The sequence below is a fragment of the Leptinotarsa decemlineata genome, unplaced genomic scaffold (assembly GCF_025532065.1).
Source record: "Leptinotarsa decemlineata unplaced genomic scaffold, Ldec_3_MD MMD2_tig00026354_RagTag_RagTag, whole genome shotgun sequence".
In the NCBI taxonomy this organism is placed as follows: Eukaryota; Metazoa; Arthropoda; class Insecta; order Coleoptera; family Chrysomelidae; genus Leptinotarsa; species Leptinotarsa decemlineata.
This window is the reverse complement of record NW_027412702.1, coordinates 9,644,574-9,658,404: the sequence shown is the minus strand read 5'-3', so window position 1 is coordinate 9,658,404 and position 13,831 is coordinate 9,644,574. Positions and strand designations below refer to the sequence as shown.

The 13,831-nt window shown below is 36.9% G+C and overlaps 1 protein-coding gene and 1 long non-coding RNA gene across 3 annotated transcripts in view; one reads left to right on the top strand and one right to left on the bottom strand.

Moving 5' to 3' along the window:
* The window catches only part of LOC141486454 (uncharacterized), a 427,453-nt gene that overhangs the window by 135,689 nt on the left and 277,933 nt on the right, over positions 1–13,831 (bottom strand). The gene's annotated exons all lie outside the window — the stretch shown is intronic.
* Positions 349–1,770, top strand: LOC111513563 (uncharacterized). The gene has a single exon (XM_023169787.2). The coding sequence runs from the start codon at positions 396–398 to the stop codon at positions 1,416–1,418; it is 1,023 nt and encodes a 340-aa protein (XP_023025555.2). The 5' UTR covers positions 349–395; the 3' UTR covers positions 1,419–1,770.

Genomic DNA, 13,831 nt, shown 5'->3' with positions numbered 1-13,831 from the left:
TCCTATACAACCCTTCAAACACCGAGAACTCCTTACATTCCCGTCCTGAGCGCGGCATACATTGAAAACCGTATTGGACGACCGTATTCCCGAGCTCCGCCCACCAGTAAAACTCCATTGGCCCGATTTTACCCTGAAACTTACGTTCACCCCTATAGGAAGCTTTATACAAAATGTGCTTTTCTAAACGTATGTCTCGCCTCTCTCTCCCGTTCACGAGCTCCGGCACGTTTCGTCCTTTTCCAACCATAAGGGTGGGAATCCAGCTGTTCGTCAGGGGTAGGTTTACAAATCGTGCAATATTTGGACGCGATCGGTCTGGTTTTTCGCATTTAGTGTCGAGATTTTCTTCAGAGAGCTTCAAGCACAGTTTTCTCTACGTCGTAAGTGTTAGAATGGACGTGCACGCTAGAAAATTCGAACTGAAAAGTGAAATACAGTGCGACGAGCATACCCAAATTCCCTCCAAGGCGGTGAAGAGGCCCTTCGACGTGGCCTTCCTGATGCTGCCGGACGATAAACTCAAGCAGAAACAGAAGCTGGCCAGGTCCTACGACAAGGAGCTCGAGGTATGTTACAACAACAACGATGAAGACGAAGAAGTCGAGGTAGAAGATAACCCTCGTGAGTACAAGCTTCCACATCAAAAGCTTTTTACACAAAAACAACAAATCTTCGACGATCCCGGCCTCGTGAAGCCCAAGCACCTAGACGAGCTGAGGCACAAATCTCTGTCACCAGCTAGCGACCAGAAAAGTGCCTTCACCAAAGTAAATCTGTCAAAGGAATCAAGATTGTCCCCAAGCTTGAGCGTGAGCCCTGATCTGAGCTACCAAAACTCCCTGAGCCCATCACCTCCAATCAGTAGAAATTATCAGAATTTTCCAGCCAGTCTACTCTCACCCAGCCAGATGTTCAAGAACCAGCAGTTGGCATATCAGAACCAGTTCCTGCAAGAAAACTTCTCCGGTAACGACAACTTCTTCAAGGCTCAGCCCGAGTTGATTCAACCTAGTTTCGCCAAAATGCGCCCCATGTACAGGCCCGATCTGGGTTACAACTACCAACAGTTATCCAACCCGGAGATGCTGAAAATGGCTCCTCCGGACTTGAGAAATCCGGCAGCTGCAATCCTAACCTCTCTCTTGCCGCCTTCCTTGGCAGCTTTGTCTCTGCCGGCTCAGAACATGTGTGCCAAATGCAATATTTCGTTCAGGATGACGTCCGATCTCGTTTATCACATGAGATCCCACCATAAGAATGAAACAAGCGAAATGACGAAGAGGAGAAGGGAAGATAAGTTGAAATGTCCCGTTTGTGCAGAATCGTTCAGAGAGAGGCATCATTTGACAAGACATATGACGGCGCATCAGGACAAGGATGATGACGAAAAGGTAGTGAAAAAAAGTGGATTCTAAATTTACTTTCGCATGAAGTATGTACTTCAAATTTTGTTCACTGTTTTTTACGTTCAAAATTTTTCCTACTGGTGTAAAGACAATATAATGATGTAGGATAGTAGGAAAACAAATTCTCAAAATGAATTTCCGACGGAAAAACGTGTGTATGATAGCAATATTACAGGGGTTCTCAAAAACTACTCAATTTTGTATTCCTGTCTATCTAGTCGACACTTCTTTCCCTTGAAGTGATGTAATTGAGTATCTCGTAAGAAATTCTTTGTAAATATTGTATATTCCGATGTAGATATATTTTACTGTTGATTTTTGTTATATATGTGCAATAGTCAAGTTCGTTTAAATAAAGTTATGGAAGAAATATGTATAGGTTCGTTTCATTTCAAGATATAACTTCAAGGTAATATTGAATTGTGAAAATCCAACAAACAATTCTGAATATTATTTTTCATATCCCCTATTACATTATCAAGTGAAATTTTTCAACTCTCATTGAGGAATTTATGAATGATATTGAAACATTCGGGATTTTTTTCAAAACTTCTACTCAACAGAAAACAACGTTTTGACTTGAAGAAATAAACCATGGATGCTGTATGTTTGCTTGTCTGTTTGTCTATATATTTGTCTGAATTTCATTAGTTCGGACTTTCACATTTATATATAAACTGTTGGATAGTGGGGTATTGCAGCAAATAAATGAGTACTCTTTTAAGTTAGTCCAAGCTTTCGGAAAATTTCATTTCCATCATCAGGGAAACTACAATAATATAAGTTTTACAGTAAAATAACTTTTACAAGAACAATATCAATTTGAACAATTCCATTGTATAACAAATCTCAATTTTATTCCAATCATAAAATAAATTTTAAACCAAACATAAATTTTACATTATAAACTAGAGTACACTTGCTACTCCTAGTGAAATTTAAAGCTCTCTATCACTTATCAAAAGTCACTCTGTCATTTTTCAAAGTTCTAACCTCAGACTCGTTCATTTGAATCCTGCACACATGAGGTGAATAACGGTCTGACAGGAATTATATTTTATAAAAAATGTTTTAATCATTCAGAATTGTATATCAAGTTTCATCTTGACCACTGTCTCATCATTTCTTCTTCAACATCAATGTAACCATCCCCACATAAGATGGGAGTCATGAGCATGTAATATTTTTTTATTTTACTGTAAACTTATTTTAGTTTCCCTGATGATGAAAATAAAATTTTCCGAAAGCTTGGACTAACTTAAAAGAGTACTCAGTTACTTGCTGCAATACCCCACTATCCAACAGTTTTTATTCTTAACTAGTCAGCAACGACTACCCTTTATATACACACATCGGAAAAGTCTAGGGATATTTTTAAAAATGGCAATAATTTTTTTAGATCGCTTTAGGGAAAAAAAAGTTGACGGGTGATTATTAAACGAATGTAACTTACAACAAAATTTATTAAATGATCAAAAATACTGAGTGCGCATATAAGCAAAACTAAAAAAAAATATGGCTCTTCTTTGGCACCCCGAAAAAAAATCATAATACAAAAAAAAATGGAATCAGTACAAAGTATGGCCTCCACGCTGGTTTATTACGGCCCTACATCTATCGTGCATCGACAAAATGAGATTGTCAATGTCTTGTTGGGGTACATTTGCCCATTCAGCGATTAAAAGTTCTCTCAATTGAAACGTTGTGTGAATGTTCCCCATATGCGGAGTAATTCTTCGTTGAAGCATGTCCCACACATGCTCGATGGGATTCAGGTCCGGTGGTTGTACTGGCCATGGCAATACATCAACTCCTTCGTTGGTGAGCCAATCGTTACTCGATTTTAAATGACGTGACCAATATTTAGACCAAAATCACCAATTTGAGTACTCCGAAGGAATGTTTCTTAACTGTTATAGTCCAGAAAAAACCTATACAATTCAATAAATCGAAAATGTTCATTCCAATAACTCGAAAACCGCGGAAAAATATCAAAGTATTACAAACACGATCATTTGAATAGTTTCCCAATTAGTTTCAAAGAATTTAGAAATAAATATTTCAAAACTCCTTTGACATCTGTCGATGAAGTTGAGAAATAAAAATCAGCAAAGGAATAACTGCATATACTGGGTGTTTATTAAACATGCGGCAAAAAAATTAAGGGACTATTTTTTGGACTATTCTACGGATATTTTTTCCTTTGTTGATTTTTGATAGAGCGCTTTGTTTCAAAGTTACGGAGCGAAAAAAAATTCGGCAATAACAATTTTGGTAATTTTAAAATTATTAACTTAGCCGAAATAAAAATATAGCATACATTTGGATCTACCAAGTAATGAAAAATCTAACAATTCCCTTGGTACCTATCAACAACATTCCGATTACTACAAACGGCTACAAACATTCAATTTGAATACTATGTCTCGTAAGTGATACTGGTGTTTTTGAAAGAGTTCGGCAGTCGATGAGGAGAATATTGGATTCTTGAATCCGAGCGAGAGGGGGTTCAACAGTTCTTGTAGATTTCTGGAAATAAATTGTTATCATCTATGTCTTCGAAACAAAGCGCCCTATCAAAAATCATCAAAGGACATGTTTAATTGCCGCATGTGTAATACCCTGTTTGTTTCAATTTTGTTCGTTTCTGACGAACGTTAAGATAAGTATTGTATTCTACGACAAGTTACTCATAAATTGAAAATTTTTCTAAGTGAAAAATACTTTGATTTTATCTAGTAACTTATCGGCGTAAACTAAAAAATTTGCCCTTTCTACACCTGCACAAAGTTCTTCATCATAATTTTCATATTTTTCAGATTGTGGAACGTGAAAATACCAAAAAAAGGAAGATAAAAAACTGATTTTCCTTCACAAAAAATTACTTTCGTTCAATATATATCCATATATTGAAATCACTACTATTCGGTCTATGTTCAGTCGTAGTACTTACGTAATTCGTTTTCACTGATGAATTTGAATAAAATTCGTCTATAAAAAAATCAATCAAGATGTTCAAAGTCTTCGACTTCTACGCATTTTTTTGTTTTGAAATTAGGTTCATGTTGAATAATTCAGAAAAACTCATTTGCAACATATGATGATATATTTAGATACTTGATGAAAAAACAACAATTTATTCAAGTAACGAAGTAATATTTCATTGTGAGATTTTCATTGGACAGTTTATTAAACCGCAACACGTGTTTCGCTCTCAGCATACAAGTTATGTATGTTGTCTGGGAAAGCTATTGTATAGTGAAACAACTGTTGTGGTTCTCCAAACTGTTCAGTGAAAATCTCCTAACTCTGCGTCGATTATTTTTCTTGACCCCTCGTAACCATCTTCTAAAATTCCTTGGACGATTTCTCCAATCCGCCAGATTGACAAATCTTGTCTTCTCCCCACGGCCGTAAATTCCTCATCCGCACATTCGCTAATGAGCGTCCGCGACGTACGTCGTAACTTACCCCCTAGCTGCTCCCCTGCCCCACCCCCTCTGCTTCCGATTCAATTATTTAACCCTCTCTTAAACAATAGGTGGCTGTGAAATGAAGTGATCATTTTATAATGTTTGAATGCCGGTAACATGATTTGGAATTAATGGCGCGCGAATGCTGTGATAAGCGAGAGTTGCAGTCGGCGATATTCCGTCCCCCCAGCATCCCCCCAACAGCCCCGCGGGGCTCGCTCTCCGCCCGGTTGTACTGTAAACATTCGAATGCATTTTTGCTTCGGTGATAAGCGTTTGCAAGGTTTTTGTTTTTCCAGATTTATGACATCGACGGATGGCATATAGGGGGTGGGAGATGCGGTGGGTGAAAAATTTTTTCGTATATTATTCAATAGGTATTAGGATTTCAGTACGAGTAAAAATGAAAGGTGGAATGGTGTAAAATTAATACAATACAAATCGCTATTTCATTCCAATGAACGTGCGTCGAGAAGAGCGCTGCAGTTCTGGTGTTTGTATTGTTTGTATTGGTGTTTGTATTGGTTTCAAATTATGAAAATGGGCACGTCCATTAATAGTACCACACCGTCAGAGACCATGATGATCCTTCTAGATCTACCTCCTCTCCACATTTTTCTGGAGAGAGAGGCTAGATGAACTGCATATAGACTTGTGCACATCGGTGATTGCACTGCTGGTTAACACTGGAAGTCACAGCCGTCTGGGAATAACCTCTGACAACCAACTGTCAACTACGAACTGCTTTATACGGTACTTTTCCCAAGTAGAGTGGAGTGGATCCTCCGGGAGAAGGAAATATTAAGAGCAGATAATTGTTGGTTCACAGATGGATCAAAAACACCCCCAGGCTCTGGTGCAGGTGTAATTATTTGCAGACCTAGAACAGAGATTTCAACCTGCCGAGGAACCCATGCGACTATATTTCAAGCGGAAATCATGTTATTGATTTGTGTGCGGAGAGATTGATAGAATCCAACTTCATACACAAGTCAATAAAAATTTTCTCGGACAGTCAAGTGGCGTTGGAAGCTTTTGGCTCCTACCTAGCAACGTGTAAATTTGTAGCCAATTGCCAGAAAGGACTCTACTCAATTGGAAGACTCAACAAACTGTCTCTGGTCTGGATTCCTGGCCACACTGACCTGGAAAGCAATAAGACTGCTAACTCCCTTGCAAAGAAGGGTGTTGCAAGCAGCTTCATCGGTCCAGAACCTGTCATTGGCTTCGCTTTAGGTTTTGCCAAACAAACAAACGAACACATAGATGGCAAGAAGATTAGAAGACTGCTGTCTTCCAGGATTGGCTCTCTCTAAAGCGTTCATTCACCCATCGAATTTTGAAACGACGGTGTCCCATAAAAGATACATAACTCTAGCTTTTTCACACTTTCTGTGACAACTTGTTTGAATGAAAATAACCCTGCTTGCTTTTTGGGTTGCATAGAATTGATAATTTTTTCTTGTTCTGTATCATAATTCTTCAGCATTCGTTCTAATAGTTCTTCTTCAGCAATTGATTTCGTTTTAGTTTATACATCATTGTAAACCAACTGGCTTCGGACATAGAATTGTGGATTCGTATTAGCTTATCAGCATCAATTTTTGGCCATGAGAGTTGGTTATTATATATTTACCCATGACGACGGAACTATGGTGAACATATATACCTAACGTAGATAAAATGAGTCAAATCCAGCTCCAAAAAGACAAAACTATCAACTGAAAATATAGGCTTGAATCATCAAATATCTGGTCAATTATTGAAGCTAATTAAAGGATATATTCTGACATCAAAAACTTACCCGTCATTTCCTCTAAACGCATGATAAATTAAATATCAACAATATTTCATCGGCGTTCATATAGGTTATGTCTAATATTCACCATGTATTTAGCATTGGACAACGCATATTTATCATAAAAAATGTAATATGTGATGAATATAAGTAATTTATATTATAAGAGTTACCAAAGTGTCGTTTATTAGCAAAAATGTTGCCAACTAACTTATAAACAATCACAATAGTTGTGTACCGACAGCAGAGCCACAGCGGAGCAGAAAGGCAAACAAATATTAACAGGGCCGTATTCTGAGTATTCCATGTGGAAAAAACATCAAAATAACGGGGTGCTCAATTGTGTTTCGAAAAAATTCATACAAGCCACTTTTGTAGAAACCTATAGCTTTAAAAGTAGTCCGACTCTGCCGCAATACCATCACTCCCAGAACTAAGTATTTCTTAACAGTTTTATAGGGGTAACATAGTAGCTGAAATATGTTGAAATGCTTGCTACTGATACCAACTTATTTTATAGAACGACGCCATTTCAAATGATAGCGATCCGGGATACTGAAATTAGATGAGTTGAAAATATGAAATACCGCACATATAGTGATATTAACAGCTGAAAAGTACATAAATATCATAACATTATATTATTTAGAATAAAGTGAGTTGAGTTTGCGACCAGAAAATTAATAAGTCGACAGAGTGAATTTTTGTATAATTAATAATTTTACCGAAAACATTTATAAATGAGTGGCGCGCTTAAATCTTGCCAATAATAGGCTATGTATCTGTCAATAAAATTTCATTTGCAGTAAAAATATCAATCTTCGAACCACAAACAATGTCTTTAACAGTTTTATGAGTGCAGAAATGAAATTTTAAAATGGGTTCAACCTTTACGTTTGTTAGTTTTCAGTTGGTGACATATCTATTATATTTTCCTAGTGTCCAATACAAAATTACTTCTTACGTCTTCAAGAAAACATTTTCAAAACTTTTTTATTTTATTGTTATCGTTTTCGGCTGTATTATATTTTATAACGCCTACTTGGAACTACTAAAAAACTTTTATAAAATTGTCTTCTGATTATTTTATATGTATCGCTTAAATATGTTGCAAAAGTGCAGTAAGGGAAGTCTTCACAAAACAACTTTTTAAGAGTGTTAGACAAATTTTATAGTAACTGTCAAAATGTTTATAAAACTGTTTTGTAGTGTTTGTAAGAGGTCTTACAAAATATTGATAATGACTATAATGTTTTATGAAACGGTGCCAATTTCCTATTTATAGCAGTTTTATAAACACTTTTAAAACATTTCTGGGAGAAATGCAGTTTTATAATTTGTTTCTCCGAAACGTTTCCGCAACTATTATAAAATACGAAATTGCTAGTTGGGAGTAAGTGGACACAAACCCATTGGTGATGTTATCGTATTTATGGATGTTCCAAAAATAGCGTACACTAGAATTTTGGAATTTTTTGTAGGGCGGGTTTGTTTATAGCTAACAGTGCAGACCAATAAACTAGTTCACAATATCTTAGTTTTGACAGAAGCAAAGTGTTACATATTAGTATTCTAATATATTTTTATCAAGTTCTTCTTATACATATAAAACACCTTCAACTTTGAATAAGAATTTTACAGAAACATGGAGTACCCCAAGAAGGTTGAAGAAGCCGCGCAACGACAGTAATGTCGCTGCACCTTCCAAAACCTTCACGCCGTGAGACACCTCAAGGATGCCAAAGAGAGTGTGTGTTCGGCGAGTCTTGGCCTTCACCTGCCGATATAAAGGATATGTATCCTAGTGACCTGTCCACCTTCCTGGAAAGGACAGAATGGACGATAATCTAGGAGGACAACTCCTCGGGAGGATGTACAATGGGGTCACATGTGGCCTACATGTGGATCTACACTCACCCTCCGTACTCTACAGATACAGGTACAGAACTGAAGAAGGAAGGGACCAATCAGGTACAAGAGGTGTCGGCCATGTAGGATTTTTCCTACAACTACTCACTTTTTTTTTATATATTATTATTGTATTATAAATTCTTGTTAGGAAATTAACTTTTCATAACTCTATCATCGAGCAGTCGTCCATCATTTTTGTATTTCATCATCGCATATCATTGAAATGCTCTCTTCTCTCGAAACGAAAGTTTATTGCCGAAAAATATCTGGATGTTTAGAACGAGAGAAACCACTTGGGATGTTTCGAGTAGGTACTCATCGTTAACACTTTTATGGATTAGGACAAGGGCCAAAGTGGTTGACCTTTTTTTGAATAAATTTATGAACCCGACCATTGTGAGAGATACTTTTTTAAGAGTTACTGGGAACACATTTTCTTAGCCGATGCAATCAGTCTGTTAGGAATTTCGGCCGGGAAGTAATCCATATTCTGATTTTCCTCGCCACGAGGTTACACTGGCATTTTCTGTTTGTCGTTTAGTTGGTGTTATTAATGAATTTTATTATTTGTAAACACTGTGTCCGTCTGATTAATAATTCATCTATCACGAGTCCCGACAAATACAAACGCATCTGGCATATTTTCTGTTGCCGCATCACCTTTGATAAAGTCTGTCGCCGTAGCCGACGAAACCCGGAAATAGACATCGGCTGTGAAAGCCTACACACAAATAAGACTTTGGCACCAAATAAGCAACATACTTTTAGAACTCTGGGTTACTGTCAATGAAAATGCCTGTGGTTACTTACAGTGGTTACTTAAATTTAAGCTTTCATTATTGTATTATATGGGTATGTATTGAAAAGCATTCCTTCAGTCATTCAATACAAATTGGATACAACACTAGTTTCCCCTTATAATTCCAAATATCACCCAACGTCCGTCCGAATCAACACCCGAACAAATCCTAACCCAATTTGTAAATATGTCGTGATCTATCAAAAGTCAATGATCTGAAAATGCTCCTCCGAAGAGGAACAGGAACAAATGAGGCCGTCACGTGCCGCGCTGTGACCAATCGCAGCGCATTCACCGACGTGCCGTCAAGGCCTAATTGATTCAGTATGCCTCGTAAGCGCGGGCCGTTTTCAATGCGCCGTGACACCGGATTACATGGGAGAAACTTCCTAATAACTTTCTAACGGAGCGAACGAGCATATTCACTGTCGGTAATAATGTTGTCAAGCGACGACGACGTTCTCTCCGACATGGGAAGCATCGCGCATATTTGTATGCGGCGGGGCAAGACGAATCCGTCAATATTTCGTCGGAGAGAGTGTTGATGAGTGGAACGAAGTACACTAGGAATCGATAATGAAAAAGTGATACGTGAGAAACTGAAATATTGTACTCAGATATTGATAGTATGCTTGGAAATGTTCATTGGAAATGGAGAATTCGTATAGACAAACATTTTTTCGCCTATATAACAACTCTAATTTGTGTTGATCGATACTTGATGCAAATCCATGATAACGTACTTAAGTAACACTTCATCGTGTTCTAAATCCTATCTACTAATTATATACATTGGTAAATTGAATAAATTGATGTATTATAAACGTAATGATACCAACCCGAATGGTACCCGAGTTAACGTATAAACTAATTAAATTTCAAACATTAGGAAACAAAATTAACAAACTCATTCAACTGGACGTATAAAAAATAAATTTACCTGAGTAGATGTATCAAAATAAACATAAATGTCAATATTAAAAAACAAATTTAATAAATGTTTCAAATTCTTAAATCTATTGGTTTCCAAACACTTCGAAATTTCGAATGTGAAGCGTATCTCTTCCAAATTGGTTTTGGTTTTTGCCAAAGAATTTATATTGGCTGAACAGAAAAACATTCTTTCTCAAGAATAAAATAGAATTGGGGGTAGTTTCTTGAATGTGAAAACCAATTTCACAAATGTTCCGTCTGATGGATCCAATGTCACTGAAATCTAAAATTGCTCTTTGGCAACAAAAATACTGCTGAATCCAAGGCTTAGCATGATGAATAGTATTAGGACTTTGCACCAAGAAAACCAACTGTTAGGAAGTGGCTTGTTAAGTTTGAATGAGGTGAAAAGAGCACCGAGAACAATGCACGCAGTGGACGCCACAAAGAGGCATTTACTGATGAAAACATAAAAAAAGTCTACAAAGTAATTTAGGATGACCGCAAAGTGAAGTAGTTCGAGATAGCCGAGCTTCTGAAGATATCAAAGGAACGTGTTGGCCATATCGTTCATGAATATTTGGGTTTGCGAAAGCTCTGTTCAAACTGGGTGCCACGCGAGCTCAAAATCGACCAAAAATTGATGATTCTGAGAAGTGTTTGAAGCTGTTCCACCGTAAAAAACCCGAATTCATGCGTCGATATGTGACAATGGATGGAACATAACTCCATCATTTTACACCAGAATCAAAACAATCGTCATCTGAGTAGACTACACGTGGTGGACCGACTCCAAAGCGTGCAAAGTCGCAACAGTCGGCTGGCAAGATAATGGGATTCATCAACTATCTTGAGAAGGGAAAAACCATCAACAACAACTATTAAATAACGTTATTGATGTTTCTGAAGGATGAAATCGCGGTATAAGGGCCCCATTTGAAGAAAAAGAAAGTGCTGTTTCATCACGACAATTCACCGTGTCATGAATTGCATTCTGAAGATCTAGCCCCAGCGACTTTGTCCTGTTCTCAGAGCTCAATAGAATGCTCGTTGGAAAGAAATTTAGCACCATTGGAAAGGTGAAAACAGATGCCGAAAACTGTACATCGCTACTTTCGCATAGGCGTCGCTCTGAGATCGCCTTAAGGACAAGAAACAAATCTCCAACCTTTCTTCGATGTTCCAGGCTATCAAGGTTGCACGTGATGTTCGCGTCTCCAATCTGGCGGATGGCTTTTTTCTCGATAGATCCAGTAAATTCAGGGTATGTTTGGGGATAGAGCTCCATACATGAGACTAATACTCCAAAGAAGGTCTGATCTGAGCTTTATGAAGCATCGTAAGTTGCCGAGGTGTGTACAGTTTTCTGGTCCGGAACAGTGTTCCAAGCTTTTGAGAACCAGATTTTGCAATTCCAGCGACATGATTGTACCAAGACATATTGGTGTCAAAGCAGAAAACGGAATTGCCTGACCTGACATTATTATATCCGTTTCGGAGACATTTATCTTCTTGGAGAAAATCGATGCCTGGGTTATTGTGGCGTTGAATTGAACCTGATAACTTTCACCCTAATTCAAAATCACTTCTAGATCCCCATTAAGATCATATTAATATACATAGAATTTGAGTTATAACCTAAGCTTTTCTCAAGTTAAACAATTTCAATATTAAATAGTTCAACTTAGATTAGTTTAAGTTATCACTTCTGTCGGGCGTCCCGAGACGCACACGTTTTTTTATTTATATGAAGCAGCACTATTGAATTTTCTCATTACTCCCAGTCGTTACTTTTAAAGCAACCAATTTAGATTATTTTTGGTAAACTGAAATATCACAATGGTTTTAATCACAGCCTAATCGAGAATATTGAACTTCTACAGAAAATCGACTCCGAATGAGAATACAAATGAACGCATTCGAACAAGAAGATTAGATAAGTGTAATTACTGATTTATTACAGGAAGTGGATAAAGAGAAGAGGGTGCGACGTGAGTTCGCTAATCGGCTGAAAATGCCTCACCTCCAATCCCGTTTGAAAACCTCCTATTAAACTCTATAGAATGTAGGCCGGGTCCTCTTAAGATGAGAAAGAATATTGAAAGTATGAATATGATGCCGTGTATGAGTTGTCGATGAACTGAGACATCATATGATTTCCAAGAAGTAAGGCGCTTGGTTGAAGAATGGTAATTTTCAGCTTGATGAGTCCAGCTTGATGTTATAATATGAAAATTGAAGCATGGTGGAGAACAGATAAACGTACAGTCATCTAAACAATGGGTATAGGAAATTGATAAGAACATAACTATATATAAATAAAAACTCCAACAACCATTCAGGAAACATATAAAGGAATTCAAAACATTTCTTCAACACATGACATATCCTCAATACAAAAAACATAAGCTAGGTACATTTTCAATATTCTATTACAGCCTCTTGCAGAACATTTTCGAATATTTCTGAATTTTGTCAGTAGTATCTTTTTATGGCTATGAAATATATATTACGTTAAGTTTTGAGTTTCAAATTTACTGACGAGTTCTCAAAAATCAATCTTCATTTTGACTACCTATATATTGTAAAATGAAATGAAACTAGAAACCTAAACAATGTAGTATTTACTAGGAGAACAAACATAATATTGCGTCCGTTGCGAAGCCCCTTAATGTTTATCGCAAATGAACACGAAACGTCAGGCATGGAAAAACTACAGACGACATAATGATAAGTTTTAAAAGATGAACAGGAATGTACTTATAAAAAAAGCTTGATCGTTTCAACTAGTACTATGTTACTCTGAAGACATAACGTTGGGAAATGAAAATCTGGAATATATGAAATAAACTGTAAGAACTGTGAAAAAGGTAAATTGGGCAGACTAATCGAGCTATTGAAACTAGTTTCAAAGCACACGTAGCCGATATCCAATATCGACGATCAGAAAATCGTAAATTAAGTGAAGGCACATCAAGAAGAGTGTTGCAGTTTTGACGTTCAGAAACAGTACTTTTTCTGAATTTTTTCAATGCCAGAGTATACATGATGAAAAATCAACAATTATTTTATGGAGTTTCAGTTGATTACTGCTAATTATTCGGAGGGTATTTGAACAATCCATAGAAAAGCCTGAATAAATTCAAAACTCATGGGGAAAATATCCAGTGAATGTTCTGAGTAGTTGCAAAGGAATAATCCAATTTTAATGAATACCTTAAACTTATATTCGAACTATTGTCACTCGGAATGCAAATACCTTTTCCAGTTTTTGATATTCCTTTTTCTGTTTTTCTCAGTCATTATTTCCAGTGTATGAATTGATTGGATAACTTCTATTATTGAAGTATACTACATTTTCAGTTCGATAGATTTCCTTTGCCAGGCCCACAGACTAACCATTCCTCAAATAACCAGATCTCTTTTGATTCGTTATTAAATCTGGAATATGAAATTCACGACATTGGGACAATGTCAGCCAGGGTAAAGTGGTTTTGTCATTAAAAGC